This window comes from Oncorhynchus keta, chromosome 26 (genome assembly GCF_023373465.1).
Source record: "Oncorhynchus keta strain PuntledgeMale-10-30-2019 chromosome 26, Oket_V2, whole genome shotgun sequence".
NCBI classification, from domain to species: domain Eukaryota; kingdom Metazoa; phylum Chordata; class Actinopteri; order Salmoniformes; family Salmonidae; genus Oncorhynchus; species Oncorhynchus keta.
In genome coordinates, this window is record NC_068446.1 from 10,917,647 (window position 1) to 10,944,976 (window position 27,330).

General features: G+C 44.4%; 1 protein-coding gene across 6 annotated transcripts in view; it reads right to left on the bottom strand.

The window, feature by feature from the left end:
- The window catches only part of LOC118358914 (potassium voltage-gated channel subfamily C member 1-like), a 133,871-nt gene extending 110,475 nt beyond the window's left edge, over window positions 1–23,396 (bottom strand). For all 6 annotated transcript variants that reach the window (XM_052480223.1, XM_052480222.1, XM_052480220.1 and 3 more), the window contains exon 1: window positions 22,779–23,396. In XM_052480223.1, the coding sequence (XP_052336183.1) occupies window positions 22,779–23,396 (618 nt within the window). The remainder of the gene's footprint in view (window positions 1–22,778) is intronic.
- Window positions 23,397–27,330: the final 3,934 nt, after the last annotated feature.

Sequence of the window (27,330 nt, forward strand, 5' to 3'; positions counted from 1 at the left end):
CGCTAAAATCTGCAGTTTTGTCAAACAACACAATGTAACAGATGTCTCAAGTGTTGAGGGAAGGAAAAAAAGGGGATACCTAGTCAGTTGTATAACAGAAAGCATTCAATTGAAATGTGTCTTCCGCATTTAACCCAACCCCTCTGAATCAGAGAGGTGCGGGGGACTGCCATAATTGACATCCACCTCTTCAGCGCCCAGGGAACAGTGGATGAACTCCCTTTGTTCAGAGGCAGAATGACAGACTTTTACCTTGTCAGCTCGGGGATCCGATTCAGCATTCTTTTGGTTTCTAGCCCAATGCTCTAACCACTAGGCTAAGGGTGCTTGCAATTGACATTCTGACTGCAGGAATGTCCACCAGAGCTCTAGCCAGAGGATTTAATGATCATTTCTCTACCATAAGCCGCCTCCAATGTTGTTTTAAAGAATTTGGCAGTACGTCCAACCGGCCTCAACCGCAGACCACGTGTATGGCGTCGTGTGGTAGAGTGGTTTGCTGATGTGAACGGAGTGCTCCATGCGGGCGGTGGGGTTATGGTATTGCAGGCATAAGCTACGGACAGTGAGGACAATTGCAATTAATTGATAGTAATTTGAATGCACAGAGATACCGTGACGATATCCTGAGGCCCATTGTCGTGCCATTCATCCACCGCCATCACCTCATGTTTCAGCACGATAATACACAGCCCCATGTCCCAAGGATCTGTACACAATTCCTGGAAGCTGAAAATGTCCCAGTTCTTCCATGGTCTGCATACTCACCAGACATGTCAGCCATTGAGCATGTTTGGGATCCTCTGGATGGTCGTGTACGATAGTGTGTTCCAGTTCCCATCAATATCCAGCAACTTTGCACAGCCATTGAAGAGGAGTGGGACAACATTCCATAGGCCACAATCAACAGCCTGATCAACTCTATGTGAAGGAGATGCTTTATGAGGCAAATGGTGGTCACACCAGATACTGACTGGTTTTCTGATCCACGCCCTTAGGTTTTTTAAATTGTTGTATCTGTGACTAAATTGTTGTATCTGTGATTCCCAGTCCTGTTAAATCCATAGATTATGGCCTAATACATTTATTAAAATTGACTGATTTCCTTATATGAACTGTAACTCAGTAAAATCTTAGACATTTTTGCTTGGTGCTGATTTGTGTTGAGTATAGTTCCATCATGGGCTAGAAACATATGGTTTATATTAAAGTCAATTATAGTAGTAGCAACCTATCAAAGTTGACTTCCGGTCCTCCTTGTCATCTTCTCACTTTTCCGCTCAAACTGAATAGTATAGGCTAGTCCGCACGCACAATGTAGAATTTTGGGGGAATATGAATAGATAAAGATTTTGGGAAGAAGCCTTTGACTCTAACTCCTGAACTGCCACTACTACACAGCACAGTCATTGGTTTAGGCAGCATTAAAAAAAAAACATTTATCAGAAAGAACATGGCAGCCTAGTTTTATTTACACCATCCCAGCAGCTCAAAAAAAGGAAGTACATTTTCTTGGAAATATAACGTTGCTCTGTGCTTCTGTAGCCTAGCCTATAGCCTATGGAGCATTTGATTGAGACCACACTAAATAGCCGATAGGTGCACTTGTATTTTCACGCCCAGCAGAGAATCAGAGATGAGGGGCGGCATCAGGCACACATCGATAATAACCTAGAAAGCAACTAATTCTAGAACACTGAGAACTATTGAAATTTCATCAATTACAAATTACATGACCCTCCTCTGGATTAGATGTTGTTTTTTAAATACTAAACCCACCCCATGACTGAAATTGAAAAAGCATGACCTTCTCCCATTTTCCTCCTGGTCCCCATTCTGTACATTTCAAACCATCCCTAATGACAAGAAAACCCTCTTTCCACTCTCTCTCTCTTCTAGCTCTCTCTTTAATCCCCATCTCTCTTTTCTACCTCTCTCTCACTCTTCCCCCCCTTCTCTCCCCATTCTCCTTATCCCTCCCTTCCCTCTGATCCATATACTGTATTTTGCCCATTGAGACATGTAGATGTTGAGACAGTCCTACGCATCCAGGCCATTTATATAACCAGCTCATTCAACAGTAATGACACTATTGCTCAGTCCTCACTAACCAGGGACTAAAGTGTACCCTACATAGGGAGGGAACATCCCCATGCCCTTAGGAGTGTGCATTGATGTTTCCAAAGAGTGGAATAAACTCTCACATATCCCATTGGGTCTGAGTGTCCCTGTGTCCTAAACGTAGTTCATTCCTGAAGAGAAGTCAGGGGAGACGTCTTAGCACCCGAGTGGACATTACTTCCTATCTTCCCTAAGGAGGGAACATTAAGAGCCCTTAGAAGTGGACACACGTTTCCGCTGGGAGACAGAGTCTGAGTGACAGATAGAGAGATGAAGATAGACAGACAGAAAGAAAGAAAGAGACAATAAGAAGAAAAGGCAGGAGGACGACAAGGAAGAAAGAAGAAGAAGAAGAAGACGAGCTGACAAATGAAGAGAAAGAGAGAGAAGGACAGAAAGAGGAGGGAGATGCTCCCATGTGGGACCGGGAACAGAAAAAGCCCGGCAGCCTTGGGAATATTCATGGAAATTAGGACATCTTAAAGATCTAGGTTTGGAAGGATGGAAACACCATAGGAATTATATTTAAGGGAAAGTGGAACAGTAAAGTAATGTTAGCTTCAGTAGGTAGAGCACTAACTCTTGAAGAACAGTGAAGTATAGAGGGTAATGTTAGCTTCGGGTAATTAGAGCACTAACCCCTAAGTCTTGGAGAGTGCTTATGGTGTACATTGTATTCCGATTCATTAGACTGTGGAAAGTACAGTAAGTGCAATAGGAAGCCATAAACACGCAGAATTACACACACAGATACACAGATGCACACACACACACATCAACTGGTCCTTACTCTCGCACACACACACATGCAGACGGACACTGACACCCACACACACACTCCCCCTCTCCCCCTCTCTGGCCAGGACACACACACACCCTGTCCATTGAGGTGAAACCAGAAAAAGAGAAGGCATTGCATTTTTTCTGCTTAGTATTCAATCCTGATCACTGCAGTGCACTACGCATGTTTGTCCTTGCAAATGTTCCTCTCGTGTCCTCCTCTCCCTCCCTCCTTCTTTCCCTCTGTCAGTCTCTTCTCTCTCTGTGCCCTCATATCAATCACTATTTTAAAATGTTGTTCCTCATTGTACCTCTCTCTCTCTCTCTCCTTCTCTCTCCATCTCTCTCCCACTCCACACACATACGTTCTGTAGTAAAGTACCCACACTGCATGGGGGAAAAGCATTCTTGTCCTAGAGAATAAACACACACAGGCACACACACACAGGCTCTGGGCACTGAGTCATTGCGTCTGTATTTGTACAGGAATAGTCAGCAGAGAGCGGAGCAGCCACTATTCCACAAAGACACTGGAATCTTCTCCACACACGGGCCAACTGTGTCCAAACCGTCTGAGACAGGGCCACCCGTAGATTGACTGGGTTGGCTGGTAAATGTACCCACGCTTCACAGACATTGTGTAAGAGAGAGATTTTATTAAAACGCAGAACTTTGCTATCTATCTCTTTCCATCCCTCTCTCTCTACTTCTTTCTGTCCTGTCTTGCATTCCTGCCTGTCCAATTGCCTTTATTCTGCACGTGTAGGTTTTTTCCCCAGCAGTCTGTGGCCTGAGGTGCTTTGATACTGCTACGCCCAGGATCGTCCCTCCATCACTGCTCTCTCCTTCTTTTCTCTCTCAAATCATCCCTCTTTCATTCCCAGGCACCTCATCTCCTCCTCCTCCTCCTCCTCTTCCTTCTTGCTCCGCCGCATCTCTCTCTCACTTCCTCCTTCCCGCCAGCTTCTCTCCTCTCATCCTCCTCTCTCTCTCTCTCATTCTCCCTCCCTTATACGGAGCTCTGCAGCATTACCGTCATCATTTCAAGAGTCCCCCTCCTCTCACAGACCTGCTCTCTGCAGTGAGCACGCGCACACACATACATCCACACAGATACACTCAGTCTTTGCCTATAAAGTTCCACGAGGGATTTCAACGTCGTGAACACACAGAGGGTTTACGGAAACCATCTAGCTCCACAGTGAAATAGGGTGCAGGCCAGGCAGCAGGCTGTTAGCCAGCCTGCCAGCATAGTGGAGTCTGCCACTAGCACAGTCAGTGTAGTCAGCTCAGCTATCACCATTGAGACCGTGTCTGTGCCTCGACCTAGGTTGGGCAAAACTAAACATGGCGGTGTTCGCCTTAGCAATCTCACTAGCTCCAACCTATCTCTCTGATTTGGTCCTGCCGTACATACCTACACGTACGCTACGGTCACAAGACGCAGGCCTCCTAATTGTCCCTAGAATTTCTAAGCAAACAGCTGGAGGCAGGGCTTTCTCCTATAGAGCTCCATTTTTATGGAACGGTCTGCCTACCCATGTCAGAGACGCAAACTCGGTCTCAACCTTTAAGTCTTTACTGAAGACTCATCTCTTCAGTGGGTCATATGATTGAGTGTAGTCTGGCCCAGGAGTGGGAAGGTGAACGGAAAGGCTCTGGAGCAACGAACCGCCCTTGCTGTCTCTGCCTGGCCGGTTCCCCTCTTTCCACTGGGATTCTCTGCCTCTAACCCTATTACAGGGGCTGAGTCACTGGCTTACTGGGGCTCTCTCATGCCGTCCCTGCAGGGGGTGCGTCACCTGAGTGGGTTGATTCACTGTTGTGGTCATCCTGTCTGGGTTGGCGCCCCCCCTTGGGTTGTGCCGTGGCGGAGATCTTTGTGGGCTATACTCAGCCTTGTCTCAGGATGGTAAGTTGGTGGTTGAAGATATCCCTCTAGTGGTGTGGGGGCTGTGCTTTGGCAAAGTGGGTGGGGTTATATCCTTCCTGTTTGGCCCTGTCCGGTTGTGTCCTCGGATGGGGCCACAGTGTCTCCTGACCCCTCCTGTCTCAGCCTCGAGTATTTATGCTGCAGTAGTTTGTGTCGGGGGCTAGGGTCAGTTTGTTATATCTGGAGTACTTCTCCTGTCCTATTCGGTGTCCTGTGTGAATCTAAGTGTGCGTTCTCTAATTCTCTCCTTCTTTCTTTCTCTCTCTCGAAGGACCTGAGCCCTAGGACTATGCCCCAGGAATACCTGACATGATGACTCCTTGCTGTCCCCAGTCCATCTGGCCATGCTGCTGCTCCAGTTTTAACTGACCTGAGCCCTAGGACCATGCCCCAGGACTACCTGACATGATGACTCCTTGCTGTCCCCAGTCCACCTGGCCATGCTGCTGCTCCAGTTTCAACTGTTCTGCCTTACTATTGTTTGACCATGCTGGTCACTTATGAACATTTGAACATCTTGGCCATGTTCTGTTATAATTTCCACCCGGCACAGCCAGAAGAGGACTGGCCACCCCACATATGCTCTCTCTAATTCTCTCTTTCTTTCTCTCTCTCGGAGGACCTGAGCCCAAGGACCGTGCCCCAGGACGACCTGACATGATGACTCCTTGCTGTCCCCAGTCCACCTGACTGTGCTGCTGCTCCAGTTTCAACTGTTCTGCCTTATTATTATTCGACCATGCTGGTCATTTATGAACATTTGAACATCTTGGCCATGTTCTGTTATAATCTCCACCCGGCACAGCCAGAAGAGGACTGGCCACCCCACATAGCCTGGTTCCTCTCTAGGTTTCTTCCTAGGTTTTGGCCTTTCTAGGGAGTTTTTCCTAGCCACCGTGCTTCTACACCTGCATTGCTTGCTGTTTGGGGTTTTAGGCTGCGTTTCTGTACAGCACTTTGAGATATCAGCTGATGTACGAAGGGCTATATAAATAAATTTGATTTGATTTTGATTTGATTTGATGTTATCGACGTGGTGCACAGAAATTGAAGGAGAGGTTTATAATGTGTGTGTGTGTGTGTGTTATTGTCTCTCCATCTTTCCTTTACTTCCTCTCTCTCTCTCTCCCTCATTTTCCATCTCTCTCTCGCTCTCCATCTCTCCCTCTCTCTTTTTCTCCCTTTCCTTCTCTCTCTTTCTCCATCTCTCCTTTTCTCCCTCTCTAATTCTCTCTTAGTCTCTTTCCACCCTCAGATCCATTTATCCAACCCTGTTCAAAAATGAAATATTGTGGGAGAGAGAAACAGGAGCGGGTTGGGTGAGAAACAGAGTGTGCAAGGCAAATTCTGTATGCAATAAACCATCGCTTGGTGTGTGTGTGTGTGTGTGTGTGTGTGTGTGTGTGTGTGTGTGTGTGTGTGTGTGTGTGTGTGTGTGTGTGTGTGTGTGTGTGTGTGTGTGTGTGTGTGTGTGTGTGTGTGTGTGTGTGTGTGTGTGTGTGTGTGTGTGTGTAATGTATTACTTGTCAATTCATTGCCCCTTAGGCAATGTTCGATTCGACTTGGTGCACCTCACACCTAAATGGCTTGGCTACAATAACTATTCTCTACTCCTGTGTCATTTCTTCACTGGTAATCCAAATGCCATTCACTTATCTCTACTGATCCATAAATACTAATCAAGGATGCAAGGCCTGGCCTTTTCAGCAGCACCTCACATGGTATACTTCCAGGAAATGACATCTGCATTATAATGGTCATGATTTGTGTTTATAGTACAGAACAGATCACAACAGAACAGGAAACAACCGTTTCCTCAAACTCAAGGTGCTTTACATTGTATAGGGAAACAGGGAATACTTTCCACCATTTTGTGGTAAATGGGAGGCAGTTGTGTTTGATATGTCCTATAGACGTTCATGGATATGTTCTAAAGATTTATTTTGTTTCTAATGTAGGCCTAAACATTGTTTTGTTGAGTGTATCAATACACATATACAATTAAAGTTTCAAATCAATACAATTAAAGTATTCTCGCCACATCATTGCTTTACCACGGAAACCTGGTTAGCAGTTTTGATTGAACTGGGCCCCGTAGGTCTAAGTGAGGAGGCTAATACAAGCCTCTAAGTAAAGAGAATTTGACATCTGCCTGACAAATCCCACAAATCTCCAAAAGCTTCCAGTTCTCTCTCTCTCTCCGGAGGACGGGAATCATCCCACCATCCTATAACCAGAAGAAGAGGGGAAGAGGGGAAGACGAGAGTGGAGGATGGGAGAAAAGGGGAGGAGAAGAGAGCAAGAGGGGAGTGGAGGAGGGGAGGGAAAGAATGGAAGAGGGGGGAAATGGGGAACTGAGTGGTAGAGGGGAAGACTGGATTGGAAGAGGGGGAGAGAAAGAGAGGGGTGGAAGGGAAGTGGAGGAGGGGAGGGAAGAGAAAGAGAGAAGTGGAAGAGGGGAAGGGAAAGAGGGTGTTTAGGTGTTGTTGTTTTTTTGCCCCCAGTCCTGTGCCAAATTAGCCATTTTTACACAAGGGGAAAGAGTGTTCCCTCAGGGCCAAGAGGAAAAACCCCTCCCAACTGTACCCCTACCCCCAGAGGATGTAGACTAGCGGGACAGAAGCCACATGGCCCTTATTGCGACCTCTCCTTTCGTTAATAATAATACGTTGAATTTATAAATGTGCTTTTCTTTGAAAAACTATCTCTATAATGGTTCCCATTAATAGAATTAAAGGCTGTATAAAGGAACAAAAAAAATATTATAATAATTCACATAATAAAAACTCCCAAACTACCTTTTATATGACAAATGTTTCGGTCGGAGGTGTTTTTTTTTTTGTTATCAGGTCAAACATTACAGCATATCCATATCATCTCACATTGCAGTGCACTGGATCAAGTTCCTCCAGAGGTTACTTGAGTGTCTCGCAGACAAGATATAACCCTATACCTTAGCTATCCTGTATGACTGGCTTGACCCTTGGACTGAAATCCGTTCCTAAACAACTTCTTGTGGCTATCTTTTACGTTTTTACATTATGCCTCAACTGATCCCAGGCCTCTTTTCATATTTTTTTGTTGTTGCTCTAACTGGTGCTGGTTAGCAGTGAGACAAATAGATCTGATCAGAAATCGGCGGTTGGAGGCATAAAGGGACCAGAGCCAACCCCTCTGGGCACACACTGGTTGGTCCTTCTGTAGCTCAGTTGGTAGAGCATGGCGCTTGTAACGCCAGGGTAGTGGGTTCAATTCCCAGGACCACCCATACGTAGAATGTATGCACACATGACTGTAAGTCGCTTTGGATAAAAGCGTCTGCTAAATGGCATTTATTATTTTTATTATTATAATCAACACTGGTTCAACGTAGTTTGTCAACGTATTGTGACATCGAATCGACATGGAAAATACATTGGATTTGAAAAACGTTATCAACCCGTGCTGTTTTCATCTCGTTTCAACAGGTGTTGTGAACATTGAAATTGGGGTAAAACTTCAACTTAAATACATGGACTTGTATTTAATTGATGGTGTCCTTTGGGAAAATCGGATGTTAATGTAGCCTACATAAACCCAACCTCACTTCGACTGTTACTTTCACATACAGCTTGTGTATTAAAAGTTAGAGGAGTTACCATCAACTAGTCAACATTATTTAGGTAGTCTACGCAAATGAGTATGGGAGATGATCAATGTCTAAATGTGTTGACATGACAGCTCTGCTGAATCAAACACAGCTTGTTATCAAAACTAAGGTGTCTACGTAGAGGTAGGCTTCTGGATGGTAGACTTGTTCTCACTGACGTGCATTACCTCTCGTCCACCAGTAGGAGTCATAGTTCAGCCAGGAATCGTTGGACTGTGACTTCCCATTATATTTCAATATACCTCTTTATTTCGGTTGATGGCATGATATTGAAACCATGACGTTGATTCAAACAAACCATTTTACTATCAACATTGAAACAAGGTCAAATAACATATGTCTTATCAAATGTCAAATTCAATACTTCAACCACCCAAGATATATTGAATGCATTTCTATGTGGAATGTTCAATGCAATTTCATCGTGTACATAGTTGTAATGACTATGTTGAAATTAGATTGATGTAACAACCTGTTAGTCAGGTTAAGTCAATCTATTTAAGATGAAGTTTTACCCTAATTTCAATGTTTACAACACCGGTTGAAATGAGATGAACACAATAATGGTTGATTCGGTTTTTTTTCAAATCCAATGTATTTTCCACATAATTCCACGGCACAATACGTTGACAAATTACGTTGAAACAACGTTGATTCATCCAGTGTGTGCCCAGTGGGAAGATCCATCTGCACTGCAGCACCCCGTGGCACTCTGCTCTCCTCTGTCTGTCCCCTATCAGCCTAATGGAGAGGTGGTGCTTTGCCAAACTAAACTCACGTGACACAAGTCACCTTGCCTGGGACTTGAAGATTTGTGTTCGCTCCCAGAGGCAAAAGCCAAGTCTTCAGCACAGTAGGCTAGCACGGCTATCATGACATTGACTACAGGGCACACACAGGGCACGGTTCGAATACTTTCAGACTGCATCCTTCCTTTCAGCTGTTTCTCAAGGTTATTACTGATATGTATGATTGGATGACAGAAGGATGCATGTTTAAAGTATAAGAAGGGGGCCAGTCACTGACTAACTGAAGGAAGGAAGAAAGGATGCATGTTCAGAGTATTTGAATGGGGCCAGTTACTGACTTACTGAAGGAAGGATGGAATTATGCATGTTTAAAGTATTTGAATGGGGACAGTCCCTTATGAACTAAAAGGACACTTAAGAACAGCGTGTGTGTGCGTGTGCGTGTGCGTGTGCGTGTGCGTGTGTGTAATGTATTACTTGTCATTCCCCTTAGGCAATGTTCGATTCGACTTGGAGGGCCTCACACCTAAATGGCTTGGCTACAATAACTATTCTCTACTCCTGTGTAAATTCTTCACTGGTAATCCAAATGCCAAATATGCCGTGTGTGTGTGTGTGTAATGTATTACTTGTCAATTCATTGCCCTGTAGGTAGATTACCTCTCACACATGTTACAAAAAACGGTTAAATTAAATTAACACATAACGAAGCTTTTTATTCCTATTTTTGACTTCATTCAAATGCCCCCGTGACTGGGCTCCATGTGCGAACGCCGGCGCTGAAAGCGTTCAGTTCCACCGACGTGTTGTCGCATCTCTCCCAGCAGAGGGGCCCTGCTGCCGCCGCAGTGGATGCAATTCACACGAAGCACTCCGAGCTGGTACAATCGACGACTACAAGAGCGAGAACGATTTGGCTCGGGTACACGCTGCAAACCAGCCAGCGCTGTGTAAGGGAAGCCAAGTAACCGGCTGCTGAGGGCGGGCCACGGGTGGGAATCACGCACATCCGTAAAAGAAAAGAGAAAGGGGAGAGAACCACGGGCGGTTTTGATGCACACGGTGGCCGGTTGCTTCTGAAAAGCACTCGGCTGCATGGGAATGTGCAACGGAGGTGCAGTAACGTCCAGGGAAAACCACCGGGGGGAGGTGTGCGTGTCAGTATGGGGAAGAGGAGTGTGCGTGTCAGTATGGGGAAGAGGAGGAGAGATGCAGCCCATCTCCCCTTTTTATTTCTATATTTAGAGGTAGAAGGGAAGAGAGGGAGGAAAGGGGACGGTAGAGGGGTAGAATCACAAATAGGATGCAGCTAAACAGAAACCTTAGCAGAAAAACGTCAAGGTGGTGTAAAATGAGTGGAGTGCAACATTTGTATACACAGGGGAATTTGAGACAGTGTTTTCACGCAATGTCAACGACACTCCAAATAAACTACTCTGTCACATGCGTTTCCCATTACATTTACTAAAGAACAACACAGAAATGCCAATCCGCAGCAGTAGCATTTACATCGGCCACAGACAGACCAATACGGCCTGGAAATGAAAGGTTTCCCAGTGGTCAATCGCTCCACAGTGCTACAAATATCGGTTGGCGATAAATAAAACTGCCGACGGTGAAAGACGAGATCCCTGCCGGCTCGAGCATGCGTGCGAGTACGTCTGTCAGTGCGCACGGCACACTTTTGAAGTATACAGTACAAATTAATCTAGTTCGAGTTCACACACTCGGCATGCGCCAGTTTATTTTCGGAACCCGTGTCCCCTATTCACAGATTGTTTACAAACACCTGAGGAGAGAAAGATACAGACGATAACTTACACACCGAAACAGGGGCGACTTAGCCCCGTTTAAAAAGTGGAACACACAACATCAAAGTCATCAAAAACGTTTTTGCTCTTTATCTCTACGGCCAAGTCACAAATTAGTTGATTCCTAGGCGAATAGTATTTCTCATGTGCCATGCAGTAGGCTAGCCTATTTTTACAGTGTGGATAGAAAGAAAATAAATATTTCATAAGCTATGCAGTTTCCGGGGGTGTGCACATTAACATTGGGAACATTGACGCCCCTAAACTTATGATAGGCTATACTGTTTATTTTAGGCCTATAGTTTGTTGGGGGTTCTCGAGGACTGGAGTTGGATAACACAAAGTGACCAATATGGTTCGAGAATAAACGTTGTTGAGTTGTTCCCTTGACGCTCAGTGACGTATCTTACGGAGCCAAGGAGACCTGGGAGAGTTAAGTCAGTCAGAGAAGTTCGAACACTTTAGAGACCAGCAGCATGATGTAACTCAGTGACATAACGCGTCCTCGACAATCAACACATTGAGTAGGCCTAGGCTATAAGTAACACCAACTTGCCTGGTCGCATTGTTGTAACATAATAGTTTGCTGCAAAGTAAGATTGCAAGAGCAGCCATTATACAGTCAGACACTTTAGTTCACATAGAAAAGGCGAGTAAAGTTAAAAGACGAAAGTAGAAAGGCGAGTAAAAGTAGTAAAAGGAGAGGCCTAGGCGCTGTCCAATGCTGAAATAGGTCTACAGACTGCTGCTGTCCAGTGCTGAAATACAGAATGTGTGGGTGGAGCTGCCCGGTTCTAGAGCAGGGATGAAAAAGCCAGGACGCAGGGGGTCGGAGTTGTGCTAAACCTTTCCTCCATCGCTAGCAAACACAGCTGATTAACGTAATTGCATTCTAAACTGAGAATCACGATTTCTTGATTATTGGAGTCAGGTGTGATAGCTGGGGCTGGAGGCAAAAGTGTGACACCAAGCAGGCCCCAGAGGACTGGAGTCGCCCATACCTGTTCTAGGGGACTGCATTTCAGAGGACAGCTCCGCCTAGGCCTGCTTAGTCTCCATCGTTTCTCGCCTCTACTACTGTACCTACTCACCTTTCTACCTGCTCACTTAGACTCAAATGACGGACTCTACTCGTATCGTTAGACCAAAATAGCCATAGCATTCCATGTGGCCTACCTAATAGATACAACGGGATAAATCATGGGCAATATGTTAGTTAAAAAAGCGAACCAATGTGAGACAATGAGTACTAATAACCTACAAGCACCATAGGCCGAGAAATGTGGCCACTCTTACATCTGGGGGGACGAGACTGTAGGCATATTACGAAGGACTTTGTGCGAAAAAGTGGGACTAGAATGAGTTTCATTTAATAATTAGCCTATTACCTTCATTTACATGAAGTCCATTAAACACTTGCTCATCCATAGCTAATGGGAGAATTAATAGGCTAACTGTTAGCCTGCAGGATGTTGTTGGTGTTGTGTGTACCGGTGCCTATAGGAAATATGGTGCCGTGGTCAAATAACTACATGCCGGTAGGTCTATACGCAGATCAGCTGTATATTTGGTCTAGTCCTAAAGAGAGTCATTTGTTATTTTTTTGTGATGCCATCTATTCTTCCTCACAAGCGCAGGTCTATCTGGGAGGGGAACACAGCTATGAACGACCGACCGTGTCATCAGCCAAGACGCGTAAGGAGGCGGGTGACATGGACAGAGCTGGATCACACAAAGGTTAAACAGATATCACGCGCTCCCTCTGATATCTAGGGTAGCCTCTGTAGCAAAAGCACAATGTGTGTGTGTGTGTGTGTGTGTGTGTGTGTGTGTGTGTGTGTGTGTGTGTGTGTGTGTGTGTGTGTGTGTGTGTGTGTGTGTGTGTGTGTGTGTGTGTGTGTGTGTGTGTGTGTGTGTGTGTGTGTGTGTGTGTGTGTGTGTGTGTGTGTGTAATTGTAACATGAGTGAAACTGGACCATGGTCATTCGTGACGTTTACAAGGTGGACGAGGGTTCATTTCTCTCTTGAGGTGTGATATTGAGAGCCCGTCAGTCTGCGCGCGCGCACACACACACACACACACACACACACACACACACACACACACACACACACACAGTCAGAATAATTCAAACTGACCAAACAGCGCAAGCGTAGTACACGAAAGGAGGTCAGAATTACAAAAACATAACCTTTACGGGCATGATGTGAAAAAGAAGACTATTCAGCCATTCTAGAGCTTGACAGGCAGTGCCACTAACAGCGGGCACTTGGCTTTCGCCTACCCGCATTACCGCCCTCCCCTCTCTCAGTGTCTGTGTGTCTGTGTGTCTGTGTGTATGTGGGGAGGGAGGGGGGGGGGGCTTCGTTTTACAAGACAGCCACGTGAATGGTGCAGACGGAGAAATTTGGATTAATCGATAAGCGTATACGCATATCCAAGCTTGCAAGGCTAAGCAAAACAAAAAATACCCGAAAGGGGGGAAAAGTGACCACGTCAATAGTTTTAGTGCTTTTATTCTCGATCGAAGTCTTAAAAGGGCTAGCACAAACAGCCCCCGATCTCTCCACCTCCCCCTTTCCCGTTCTCTCTCCTTTTAGACAGCTGCTTCGTGTGTTGCGCTGCAGCAGAAATCGGCGCGCAGTCAGCTACTATCAGCACCGCAGTGCTACGCTATAGCACAACGAGAGAGATAGTACGAGAGGGAGAGAGGGGGAGGGGCTCGGGGTCTAGAAGGCGATAATAAGCAATCCAGAGTACACCCCTGCATCCATGATAATACAACAAGTAGTGTGTTGTATATGATAAAGAGTTGAGGGATACACTGTCCGCGCCGCAGAGCGATGACGACATTCAACCACCGTACGAAGAATAAGCCACCACCAACCGAGATGCTGTAGTTAGTTATGGAGCCTAATCAATGCTATGTTATAGTCATTTTGTCCTCTACGTTCTACACCATTTACCATTATTTCATTCATTTTTCAGAACGTACAATATTATATTACAGATGTTTTTATCCAAAGCGATGTACAGTCACGTATGCACACATTTTACGCATGGGTAGCGCCGGGTTTGAAACTCTAATCCTAGCGTTGCAAGCGTCATGCTCAAACCAACTCAGCCATGCAGGACCACAGCATGTATTATGTTGCAAACAGGTCATGGGCCTCATTTATCAAACAATTTGCATGTGCAACAAATTATTGGGATTTATCAAACATACGGTGCATTCGGAAAGTATTCAGACCCCTTGACTTTTTCCACATTTTGTTACGTTACAGACTTATTCTAAAATGTATTCCATTGTTTTTTCCCTCACCAAACTACACACAATATCCCATAATGACAAAGCACAAATAGGTTTTTAGAATAATAAAACAACATATCACATTTACATAAGTATTCAGACCCTTTACTCAGTACTTTGATGAAGCACCTCATGTCCAATCAATTGAATTTACCACAGGTGGACTCCAATCAAGTTGTAGAAACATCTCAAGGATGATCAATGGAAACAGGATGCACCTGAGCTCAATTTCGAGTCTCATAGCAAAGGGTCTGAATACTTATGTAAATAAGGTATTTCTGTTTTTTTATACATTTGCTAACATTTTTAAAGCCCTGTTTTCGCTTTGTCATTATGGTGTATTGTGTGTAGATTACGGAGGATTTTTTTTATTTAATCCATTTCAGAATAAGGCTGTAACGTACTGTAACAAAGTGTGAAAAAAGTTAAGGGGTCTGAATACTATCCGAAGGCACTGTATACGCATGTTTTCATTAGCAAATATGAGCCATACTATTTTTTGCGCGCTCATGAACGAGCGCTACAACCCCGCCTGGAAACCTTTTATGGTAACAAAAACTCCCTCATTTTCTGTGGGATTAGGAGATATAGGAACTGGGCCATGATACTTTCTAAAGCGCAATGGCAAATTTGATCAAATGTATGTAGAGGTGTGGGCAGGCTCTTCAATTTTTTTTGCAGTGACTTCTTCAAACAAAAAACGCATGCTGACTATTGCAGGTGCCAAACACTGGCTGCGCATTGTGCAAGATTGATTGTCTATTGAACCATTTAAAAGTAACTGCTGCCTACAGCCCATACAAAATATGAATTTTTGTTCAAAATTTTGTTTAGCAATACATGTTATAGGCTCTGAGATTAAACAGGTTATTATGTCGCGCTCCTATCGCACAATACTACTGTAGCCTATGTAACAGTATACTTTTAAACCGTCCCCTCGCCCATACCGGGCGCGAACCAGGGACCTTCTGCACACAACGACAACAGTCATCCACGAAGCATCGTTGTTACCCATCGCTCCACAAGAGCCGCGGCCCCCAAGGGGAATTACTACTTCAAGGTCTCAGAGCAAGTGACGTAACCGATTGAAACGCTATTTAGCGCACACCGCTAACTAAGCTAGCCGTTTCACATCCGTTACACCTACTAATACTGTCATAGGCTCCAGGTCTACTTACTAATCTTGATGGATAAATACTATATTCATATTTGTTAGGTAGCGGGAATAAACCAGTCATGTCGGAAAGAGAGAGAGACATGCCCTGCAATATGATTATGAATTAGCAATATATAATACAAATAAAATAAACATATTAGGTGACTTGCCGCTATGCGGTGACAATTAATCTTGATGGTTGTACAGTCGTCTCAAATAAAACTGTGAAGGACCTCGGCGTTACTCTGGACCCTGATCTCTCTTTTTTGACGAACATATCAAGACTGTTCCAGGACAGCTTTTTCCATCTACGTAACATTGCAAAAATCAGAAACTTTCTGTCCAAAAATGATGCAGAAAAATTTATAATTGCTTTTGTTAGTTCTAGGGTAGACTCCTGCAAATGCTTCAGTTAGTGCTAAATACGGCTGCTTGAATCCTGACTAGAACCAAAAAAATATATCATATTACTCCAGTGCAAGGGCTAATTTCAAGGTTTTACTGCTAACCTACCGTACATAACTACACAGTCACAAGACGCAGGCCTCCTAATTGTCCCTAGAATGTCTAAGCAAACAGCTGGAGGCAGGGCTTTCTCCTATAGAGCTCAATGTTTATGGAATGGTCTGCCTACCCACGTGAGAGATGCAGACTCGGTCTCAACCTTTAAGTCTTTACTAAAGACCCATCTCTTCAGTGGGTCATATGTTTGAGTGTAGTCTGGCCCAGGAGTGTGAAGGTGAACGGAAAGCCTCTGGAGCAACGGACCGCCTTGCTGTCTCTGCCTGGCCGGTTCCCCTCTCTCCATTGGGATTCTCTGCCTTTAACCCTATTACAGGGGCTGAATCACTGGCTTACTGGTGTTCTTTCATGCCGTCCCTAGAGGGGTGCGTCACTTGAGTGGGTTGAGTCACTGACGTCACAACCCCCCCTGGGTTGTGCCGTGGCGGAGATCTTTGTGGGCTATACTCGGGCTTGTCTCAGGATGGTAAGTAGGTGGTTGAAGATATCCCTCTAGTGGTGTGGGGGGTTGTGCTTTGGCAAAGTGGGTGGGGTTATATCCTTCCGGGGGTATCATCAGATGGGGCCACAGTGACTCCTGACCCCTCCTGTCTCAGCCTCCAGTATTTATGCTGCAGTAGTTTATGTGTCGGGGGGCTAGGGTCAGTTTGTTATATCTGGAGTACTACTCCTGTCTTATCCGGTGTCCTGTGTGACTTTAAGTATGCTCTCTCTAATTCTCTCTTTCTCTCTTTCTTTCTCTCTCTCGGAGGACCTGAGCCCTAGGACCATGCCTCAGGACTACCTGGCATGATGACTCCTTGCTGTCCCCAGTCCACCTGGCCGTGCTGCTGCTCCAGTTTCAACTGTTCTGCCTGCGCCTATGGAACCCTGACCTGTTCACCGGACGTTCTACCTTTCCCAGACCTGCTGTTTTCAAATCTCTAGAGACAGCAGGAGTGGTAGAGAGACTCTCAATGATCAGCTATGAAAAGCCAACTGACATTTACTCCTGAGGTGCTGATTTGCTGCACCCTCGACAACTACTGTGATTATTATTTGACCATATTTGTCATCTATGAACATTTGAACATCTTGGCCATGTTCTGTTATAATCTCCACCCGGCACAGCCATAAGAGGACTGGCCACCCCTCATTGCCTGGTTCCTCTCTAGGTTTCTTCCCAGGTTTTGACCTTTCTAGGGAGTTTTTCCTAGCCACTGTGCTTCTACACCTGCATTGCTTGCTGTTTGGGGTTTTAGGCTGGGTTTCTGTACAGCACTTTGAGATATCAGCTGATGTAATAAGGGCTATATAAATACATTTGATTTGATATGCAAGCTTATCAACAGCAAATGCATCTGTCTTATCATTAGGCCTAGGTTTGAATGCCTTTATGAGCCTACCATTATTATAATTCCCCTGCATCAAACACCTCCATTTCCCCCAAAATAATGTTTTTTTGCTTGCAATACAGTTGATCAACCACTAGGTGTGCATACGCATGGTCTGAGATTTGCGTGGAGATACAATATGCACACTTTCCCATCAAGTTTTTAAAAAAGACAAAAACCTAACCTTTGCAGGAAAACTGACACACGCAAGGTTTAGAGTAGTTTTTGTGCACAAGCACTTTTTATAAATGAGGTATCTTACTATACTCCAAACCTTTAGGAACCTGGCAGGCAAGGTCACTTGTGCCCTCACTAACTTAAAGGCAAACCATGCCATTCAGCCAGATTTCACTCCACTTGAAATCAAGGATTCACCATGCTTTCATTCTTCAGTAATTCATTCCTGGCTCTGTTGACATCTCTGTTACAAAGGAAGCCTGCAAGAGACAGCAACACAAGCATCTACAACATCCAGTCTCTTCATACAGGCCAAACTAGGGACCAGGCATGCAGGCACAGCCCGGGTCAATACGCTGTCTTGATGTGCCCAGTTGACAGAAAATACTATTTTAACAGACAATAATCTGGGTCATGGCACAGCTTTCTCTCCATAAATGGATGTGGATTTTAGAGACAATTAAGCATGAGGAGGGGAAGCAAGAGAGAGAAGGAGACAACAGGTTTATTGTGGTAGCGACCCTGCTATAGTTACACTTAGTACAGCCAGTAATGGGTGGATTAATCATATTGGCACAGGTGAGGGTGTGCTTCCGCTTCCCTCCAAGGTGCGTGGTGGTGTAAAGTCACATCCTACTTGGGATAACCCCCTTTATTCTCTTCACAATGTCTTGCCATATGAAGTTCAAAATGTGACCATCCCAAACAACACAAACTCATCTGTTAACTTCTGTTGTGTTTACAAACAGTGGTGGAAAAAGTACTCGATTGTCAGACTTGAGTAAAAGTAAAAAAGTACAAGTGCGGACAGCCAGGGGCACACTCCAACCCTCAGACATCATTTACAAACACAGTATTTGTGTTTAGTTAGTCCACCAGTTCAGAGGCAGTAGGGATGACAATGCATTATATTGATAGGTGTGTGAATTTGACCATATTGTTGATCTGCCTGAGCATTCGAAATGTAACAAGTACTTTTGGATGTCAGGGACAATGTATGGGAAAAAAATATATTTTGTTAATATATATATTTTTCTTTAGGAATGTAATGGAGTAAAAGTCAAAGTTGTCACATATATAAATAGTAAAGTACAGATACTTCAAAGTATTTTTTGCTTAGTTACTTTACTGGTTATAAAGCACACTATGTTACTAATCAACCCTGCAGTGCAAAGAAAAAGTCCATTCAGAAGCATCAGCTTGTTTTGGATCAGCCCACAGTTGGCCTATTGCATTGTAGCCTACAGGAAAGCAGAAAAGCTCAATCATGGGGTGGTTATTTCAGCTTACCAGGAATCTTCTCCATGCACATCACACTGTAAACTCCCTCATCTGTGAAATTAGTAGTACTAGCCCCAATAATGTACATACTATTATGAGTAGCCCCTCAATAGTTCTTGAGATGATAGAGTAGAGGGGCACTGATCAGCCATAGGTCTATCCAGTGTTGACCCTCTCCTGTCTGCCATGACAAAAACAAACTCATTTTAAGTGATTATAAAAGTAATTTGACATTAGGTCTACTTACATCGATTACATGTATTCATTTCATTCAAGCATTTGAAGATTCAGCTTTATAGTCTGAGGGGATGAACGACAAAATGTGTCAAATTCCATGCCAAAACCAGGAGGGTTATCTTGGCAACACTACCTGCTGAGTAAGCCTGGCAAGAGACCTAGCTGTAATTTCTCTCTGGGGTATGGTGACATTAGCCCTAGACACTGATCTAAGGTTAGATTTCCATTCTCTCCTCCTATTGGATAAGGCTAGGATTGGAGGAGAGTAAACTAATCCTAGATCTGTTTCTGAGGGCAACTTCTATACCTGGACTGCCACACTGTCTTCGTCCCAAATGGCACCCTTTTCCCTATAGTGCACTACTTTTGACCAGAGCCAATAGGACCCTGGTCAAAAGAAGTGCACCTATAGGGAATAGGGTGTCTTTTAGGACGTAGACTCTGAATCTAAGCCCGCTGTGCCCTCTAACACAAACCCCTGGGAAACAAAAGCCTGCAGTATTGTGTTCCCATGGAGACAGCATCCTTGGAGGTCAGGTAGAGGGCCACCACACCAGAAAGAGAACATCAGGTGAGTTAATCTCAGAGTTAGATTTAGTAGAACAGATACACAACTCTAAAAACCCACCGCATTGCATAGACAGAATGTCCATTCTACCAAGGACTTGCGTTTTGAAGGACAAGGAGCTACAGGCTCCCGCAGGACGACTTTTGATATAAATTACGCCTGTTGTGTGACGGTGAATATTCTAGTGTCACGCCATGTACGAAGATCTCAGGCTTAAACTGAAGCAATCAGCCCTATACAGACCATTGATGATTATGCCATTTTTAATCAAGAGCGGAATTCCTTAGTTGTCTTCTATTGACACCTTACTTTAAACCTTAAATAGGTCTGTGTGTTCTCTATAGAACACATTGGTTCTACTAAGTATATTTCTATGTCAAGCCGATACCTGTAATAGCCTATTGTAGCCTGGGCCAGAATACAGCACAGCATATATCCTGTTGCCAGGGAACCACATGTGTTCAGTGTGACCCGCGTGAAGGTGTTAATTTGTGTTTGAGTGCAGGTGTCCACAAGTAAGCCGTTGTAACAGGGAAGGTTTACAGGCCTGGCCTGGCCTGCATATCCTCTACAGTCAACACATTTCAGTCAACAGTTCCTGAATACTCATACAGATGTGTCTTTGTTAATTTGTCACAGGTGCAGGCCTGTTGATGTCCCTGTTTTCACACACAGATAGCCTATCACCTCGAAGGAAAACATTGAAGACAGTGACAACAGTGAACACTGAAGATAAAGGGCTGTATGGTTTGTCATGTTGAAGGGTTGAATGTTTATGGAAGGGGGAATAACCAACTGCTGGGGTGTTATACCTACAGGGTCACATGTGACATAGGGCTACTGTATGTCACCCTCATAGCTGGCATGCCAACTGCACTGACTAGACCTATACTCCAAAGGGCTTACTGTGAATTTGTCAGTAGCTTACAGGCAGCTCAGTGGCAAGTAAAATTCTGTATTTCACATTACAGTACACAGTATCAAAGCAAGTACTGTGTAATTACACACTGTACAATACCGTAAAATGAATAAATGAATGAATAAACTAAATTAGTTTAGGGGTTTGTATTTCACAGTATTTTACTGTAATTTCAAGGGATTGGTCCAAGCAGTTTGGCTGCTAGGTAAAGTGTTTACAAACATTACAGCATATCAATGAATATTTTGTGTTTTATATCACTTGCACTTCTAAGAGTCCTTAACAAAGGTTTCCAAACTGTCAGCGACCACAGGGCAAAACAGACCAAAAGGACATGGCAAAATGCTTAAGCATTAAGGTTTAAGACTTGCTGCCATTCCCCTTTACATGTTAAATTGATGGGGCACTATAACCACATACAAGTGAAATTGGTGCATTATTCTCACTCGCCGGTGCAACAAATATTGCCTCAACAAATACTGTAATTACAGTACCATTTGAAATAAAGCTATTTTTTTCCATCTCACAAAATGTTCCACATTGACCATAACTTACAGTATGCTACAGTAAAACATTTCAAAATTATTTTACTGTTCATAATACACAAAATGACTATCATTTACAGTTTTCCATTACTGTATGTCACCACTAGCAAAGTGAGATAGGCAACTGTAGACAATTGGTCAATCAACATATAGAGGCAAGCAAAGCACTCATTCAAACTGTTGGTTGGCAACAAAACCCTAAACTAACTAAGCCTAAAATAACTCTTCACTTATATAAATTGAGACTGCGGGAGACGAGATGGATTGGCGGGAAGGACAGGTGCCATGATGACAGGTAGTTTGGTGACAGGTAGGTTGGTCAAACAGCAGGTCAAAGGATTAGGTCTAGATTAGCATGAAAAGTGGTGAGTTAATGAAGTAATTTCTGCGGAGGGCAAAAACATGACAAAGGTTCCATTCATTAACGATTAAAAAATATGGTTTTGACCTTATTTGAGTTAGGCAAGTGGACAATCGACTAGTTTATAATACTAGCTGCTTAAAATGCGCCAAAATCACGGCCAGGGTGTGCAAAACGCGGGTAGCCTTTAGACTGGAGAGGGACGCAGCACGAGAAGGTTTGTTAAAACGAAAAAGTTATTGATGTGAAGATATACATGGAGAGCAGGTAAAGAGAGGGGTGAGAGTGGGATGGAGAGAGTGAAAGGCAAGGAGACAGAGAGATGCGCAACGGGGGAGTGGACATTGTGGAAGACGAGAGAGTGAGCGAGGAGAGATAATGCGCTAATCGAGATTGAGTGATGCGCTCGCCAACGACAACGACGAAGTAAGGAGCTAGAGGTCCACAAAGAAAGACAATTTAATCAAGCGTAGGAACGTGTGTGTGTGTGTGTGTGTGTGTGTGTGTGTGTGTGTGTGTGTGTGTGTGTGTGTGTGTGTGTGTGTGTGTGTGTGTGTGTGTGTGTGTGTGTGTGTGTGTGTGTGTGTGTGTGTGTGTGTGTGTGTGTGTGTGTGTGAGGGGGGTATGCGGTACGCGGTACGCTCGAGACGCAGTTGTAACGGGGAGACAGTGCGTAAAAATGGAGGAGAGAGGGACGAGGAGAGAAGCGTATAGGAATAGAGGACCGACCAAGTGACCACACAACTTAGTGTACCGTGGTGCGAAATTAAATTATTTGTGAAAATAGAGAAAATAACACACCATAGGCCACAAAAGTCTAATTCCAACCGGCAACAACTACTAGGCACACCAGCACTGGTCTGAGTTGGTTGCTTGTTTTAAAATTCCAAACGATGTTTGTGACATTCACTGTTTTTTTTTTCTTCCAACTAATTTTCCTTGACTATCAAAGCGAAGAACACCATGAACTCCGTTCCAACACACCCTCCCTCATCATCGTAATAACTTTGGACATAGCAGCCAACTTTCATAGACTGCAGTCTGTACACATGACGTCCATTATAAAAATACGTCAAGGATATTCAATATACAGCCTAAATAAGCAGTAGGTTATACGGGATCTCCCTCTTCTAAATCCAGTTTAATATTCCTGTGCACCTGTAATAGACTTTTATCGGACGGAAAAAACATTTAAGAGGAAATGTCATAAGGAGAGAGAGCGCGCGCGCAATACAAGCATCGCAACAGAATGCAGCCTATGTATCGTGCTCGAGGGAGGACTCACCTTGGCATTCTTGGAAGAATACGGATCCTCAAAAAGATTCCAGAAATAGGGTTGCCACACACTCCACCAGCTCCTCTTGCGTCCGTCTTCGTGCAGGCACAGCCTCTTGAGCTCTCCGTCCGCAGTCAGCTCCAGGTCGTCTTCCGGCTCCTCTGGCTCGGGCTGCTCGAAGCTGTCCAGCGCCTCTTCGGCATCCCTGTGTTGACGGTAGTTCATCCAGCAGCACGCCTCCACGTCCGTCTCGTCAATGCCCCAGAAGGCGAGCTCCTCCTCGAACAGTGGGCCGCACACATCGTTGGGACAGTGAAGCTTGCCTGTGCGGTAGTAGTTGAGGATGAATGTGAATGTGCCAGGGTGGCGGTCGAAGAAGAACTCGTCGATTTTGGGGTCATAGTCGAAGTTGCTAAACGCGTCCGGATCGGTAAGCCAAGATAAGCGGGTACCGGGCAACGTCTTGAGGGTGCTGCGGTAAGTCTCGTGTCGCACCCCTCCGCAGTTTATTACGATTTTCTCGCTGTCTGACGGACAAGTCATGTCTGCACTGTAACATGCTTTGTTGGGCGACTTGTTCCCACCCTTGCGTCCTTTGAAAGAGGAGACACAAACCGAACTGAGCATAGGAGAAAGGAGGAGGGAGAGGAAAAGAGATAGAACACAAGGGGGAGGGGGAAGGAGGAGTCTGTGGAGAGGGAAAGAGAGAGGGAAAGAATATTTAGTGGAAAAGGATCGAGTATGGAATAGATGTTTTAACATGAGGGTCAAATCTACAGGTGAGGGTCAAATCTTTGAAATATAAATAGATCATTGCTTAACATGTGTGCACCATACATACAGTACCTGTCAAAAGTTTGGACACACCTACTCATTCAAGGGTTTCTTTATTTTTACTATTTTCTACATTGTAGAATAATAGTGAATACATCAAAACTGTTAAATAACACATATGAAATCATGTAGTAACCAAAAAGTGTTAAACAAATTAAAAATATATTTTATATTTGAGATTCTTCAAAGTAGCCACCATTTGCATTGATGACAGCTTTGCACACTCTGGACATTATCTCAACAAGCTTCACCTGGAATGCTTTTCCAACAGTCTTGAGTTCACACATATGCTGAGCACTTGTTGGCTGCTTTTCCTTTACTCTGCCGTCCAAGTCATCCCAAACCATCTCAAATGGGTTGAGGTCGGGTGATTGTGGAGGCCAGGTCATTTGATGCAGCACTCCATCACTCTCCTTCTTGGTCAAATAGCCCTTACACAGCCTGGAGGTGTGTTGGGTTATTGTTCTGTTGAAAAACTAATTCTACTCCCACTAAGCGCAAACTAGATGGGATGGCGTATCGCTGCAGAATGCTGTGGTAGCCATGCTGGTTAAGTGTGCCTTGAATTCTAAATAAATCACAGACAGTGTCAACAGCAAAGCAACCCCACACCATTACACCTCCTCCACCAGGTGGGAACCACACACACAGAGATCATCCGTTCACCTACTCTGTGTCTCACAGAACCAAACATTTCACATTTGGACTCATCAGACCAAAGGACAGATTTCCACCGGTCTAATGTCCATTGCTCATGTTTCTTGGCCCAAGCAAGTCTCTTCGTATTATTAGTGTCCTTTAGTAGAGGTTTCTTTGCAGCAATTCGAACATGAAGGCCTGATTCACGCAGTCTCCTCTGAACAGTTGATGTTGAGATGTGTCTGTTACTTGAACTCTGTGAAGCATTTATTTGGGCTGCAATTTCTGAGGCTGGTGACTCTAATGAACTTATCCTCTGCAGCAGAGGTAACTCTGAGTCTTCCTTTCCTGTGGCAGTCCTCATGACAGCCAGTTTCATCATAGCACTTGATGGTTTTTGCAGCTGAATTTGAAGAAACTTTCAAAGTTCTTGAAATTTCTTGAAACTAGTTCAGACAGGACAAACCGTCCGGTAAGGGAGAGAAATGGTTATAAAAAAAAAACTAAATTAAAGGGAATGTTTTACGATTATGGGGGAGAGGAGGGGAGAGCTTAAGGGATTGACTGACCTTCATGTCTTAACAGGTGTTCCTTGTTAAAAGTTCATTTGTGGAATTTCATTCCTTCTTAATGCGTTTGAGCCAACAGTTGTGTTGTGACAAGGTAGGGGTGGTATACAGAAGATAGCCCTATTTGGTAAAAGATCAAGTCCATATTATGGCAAGAACAGCTCAAAAAAGTAAAGAGAAACGACAGCCATCATTATTTTAATTGAAATGCATTCCAGGTGACAACCTCATGAAGCTGGTTAGAAGAATGCCAAGAGAGTGCAAAGCTGTCATCAAGGCTACTTTGAACGATCTCAAATATAAAATATATTTTGATTTTTTTAACACTTGGTTACTACATGTTATTTCATAGTTGTGATGTCTTCACTATTATTCTACAATGTGGAAAACACTAACAATAAAGAAAAACCTTTGAATGAGTAGTTGTGTCCAAACTTTTGACTGGTTCTGTATATTCACCTAAACCTACAGGCTAGTTAGAGAAACAATTCACCCAATAGTGACTGGAACTACAGCTAATTAACAGGCCAATTCACCAGTTCTATAGGCTAGTTAACAACAACATATGAACCTGGGACAGATTTTTTATTTTTTTTATTTCACCTTTATTTAACCAGGTAGGCTAGTTGAGAACAAGTTCTCATTTGCAACAGCGACCTGGCAAAGATAAAGCATAGCAGTGTGAACAGACAACACAGAGTTACACATGGAGTAAACAATTAACAAGTCAATAACACACTAGAAAAAAAAGGAGAGTCTATATACATTGTGTGCAAAAGGCATGAGGAGGTAGGCGAATAATTACAATTTTGCAGATTAACACTGGAGTGATAAATGATCAGATGGTCATGTACAGGTAGAGATATTGGTGTGCAAAAGAGCAGAAAAGTAAATAAATATAAACAGTATGGGGAAGAGGTAGGTAAAGTTGGGTGGGCTATTTACCGATAGACTATGTACAGCTGCAGCTGCTCAGATAGAAGATGTTTGAAGTTGGTGAGGGAGATAAAAGTCTCCAACTTCAGCGATTTTTGCAATTCGTTCCAGTCACAAGCAGCAGAGAACTGGAACGAAAGGCGGCCAAATGAGGTGTTGGCTTGAGGGATGATCAGTGAGATACACCTGCTGGAGCGCGTGCTACGGGTGGGTGTTGCCATCGTGACCAGTGAACTGAGATAAGGCGGAGCTTTACCTAGCATGGACTTGTAGATGACCTGGAGCCAGTGGGTCTGGCGACGAATATGTAGCGAGGGCCAGCCGACTAGAGCATACAGGTCGCAGTGGTGGGTGGTATAAGGTGCTTTAGTAACAAAACGGATGGCACTGTGATAAACTGCATCCAGTTTGCTGAGTAGAGTGTTGGAAGCTATTTTGTAGATGACATCGCCGAAGTCGAGGATCGGTAGGATAGTCAGTTTTACTAGGGTAAGTTTGGCGGCGTGAGTGAAGGAGGCTTTGTTGCGGAATAGAAAGCCGACTCCAGATTTGATTTTAGATTGGAGATGTTTGATATGAGTCTGGAAGGAGAGTTTACAGTCTAGCCAGACACCTAGGTACTTATAGATGTCCACATATTCTAGGTCGGAACCATCCAGGGTGGTGATGCTAGTCGGGCGTGCGGGTGCAGGCAGCGAATGGTTGAAAAGCATGCATTTGGTTTTACTAGCGTTTAAGAGCAGTTGGAGGCCACGGAAGGAGTGCTGTATGGCATTGAAGCTCGTTTGGAGGTTAGATAGCACAGTGTCCAAGGACGGGCCGGAAGTATAAAGGATGGTGTCGTCTGCGTAAAGGTGGATCAGGGAATCGCCCGCAGTAAGAGCAACATCATTGATATATACAGAGAAAAGTGTCGGCCCGAGAATTGAACCCTGTGGCACCCCCATAGAGACTGCCAGAGGACCGGACAGCATGCCCTCCGATTTGACACACTGAACTATGTCTGCAAAGTATTTGGTGAACCAGGCAAGGCAGTCATCAGAAAAACCGAGGCTACTGAGTCTGCCGATAAGAATATGGTGATTGACAGAGTCGAAAGCCTTAGCAAGGTCGATGAAGACGGCTGCACAGTACTGTCTTTTATCGATGGCGGTTATGATATCGTTTAGTACCTTGAGTGTGGCTGAGGTGCACCCGTGACCGGCTCGGAAACCAGATTGCACAGCGGAGAAGGTACGGTGGTATTCGAGATGGTCAGAGACCTGTTTGTTGACTTGGCTTTAGAAGACCTTAGATAGGCAGGGCAGGGTGGATATAGGTCTGTAACAGTTTGTATCCAGGGTGTCTCCCCCTTTGAAGAGGGGGATGACTGTGGCAGCTTTCCAATCCTTGGGGATCTCAGACGAAATGAAAGAGAGGTTGAACAGGCTGGTAATAGGGGTTGCGACATTGGCGGCGGGTAGTTTCAGAAATAGAGGGTCCAGATTGTCAAGCCCAGCTGATTTGTACAGGTCCAGGTTTTGGAGCTCTTTCAGAACATCTGCTATCTGGATTTGGGTAAAGGAGAACCTGGAGAGGCTTGG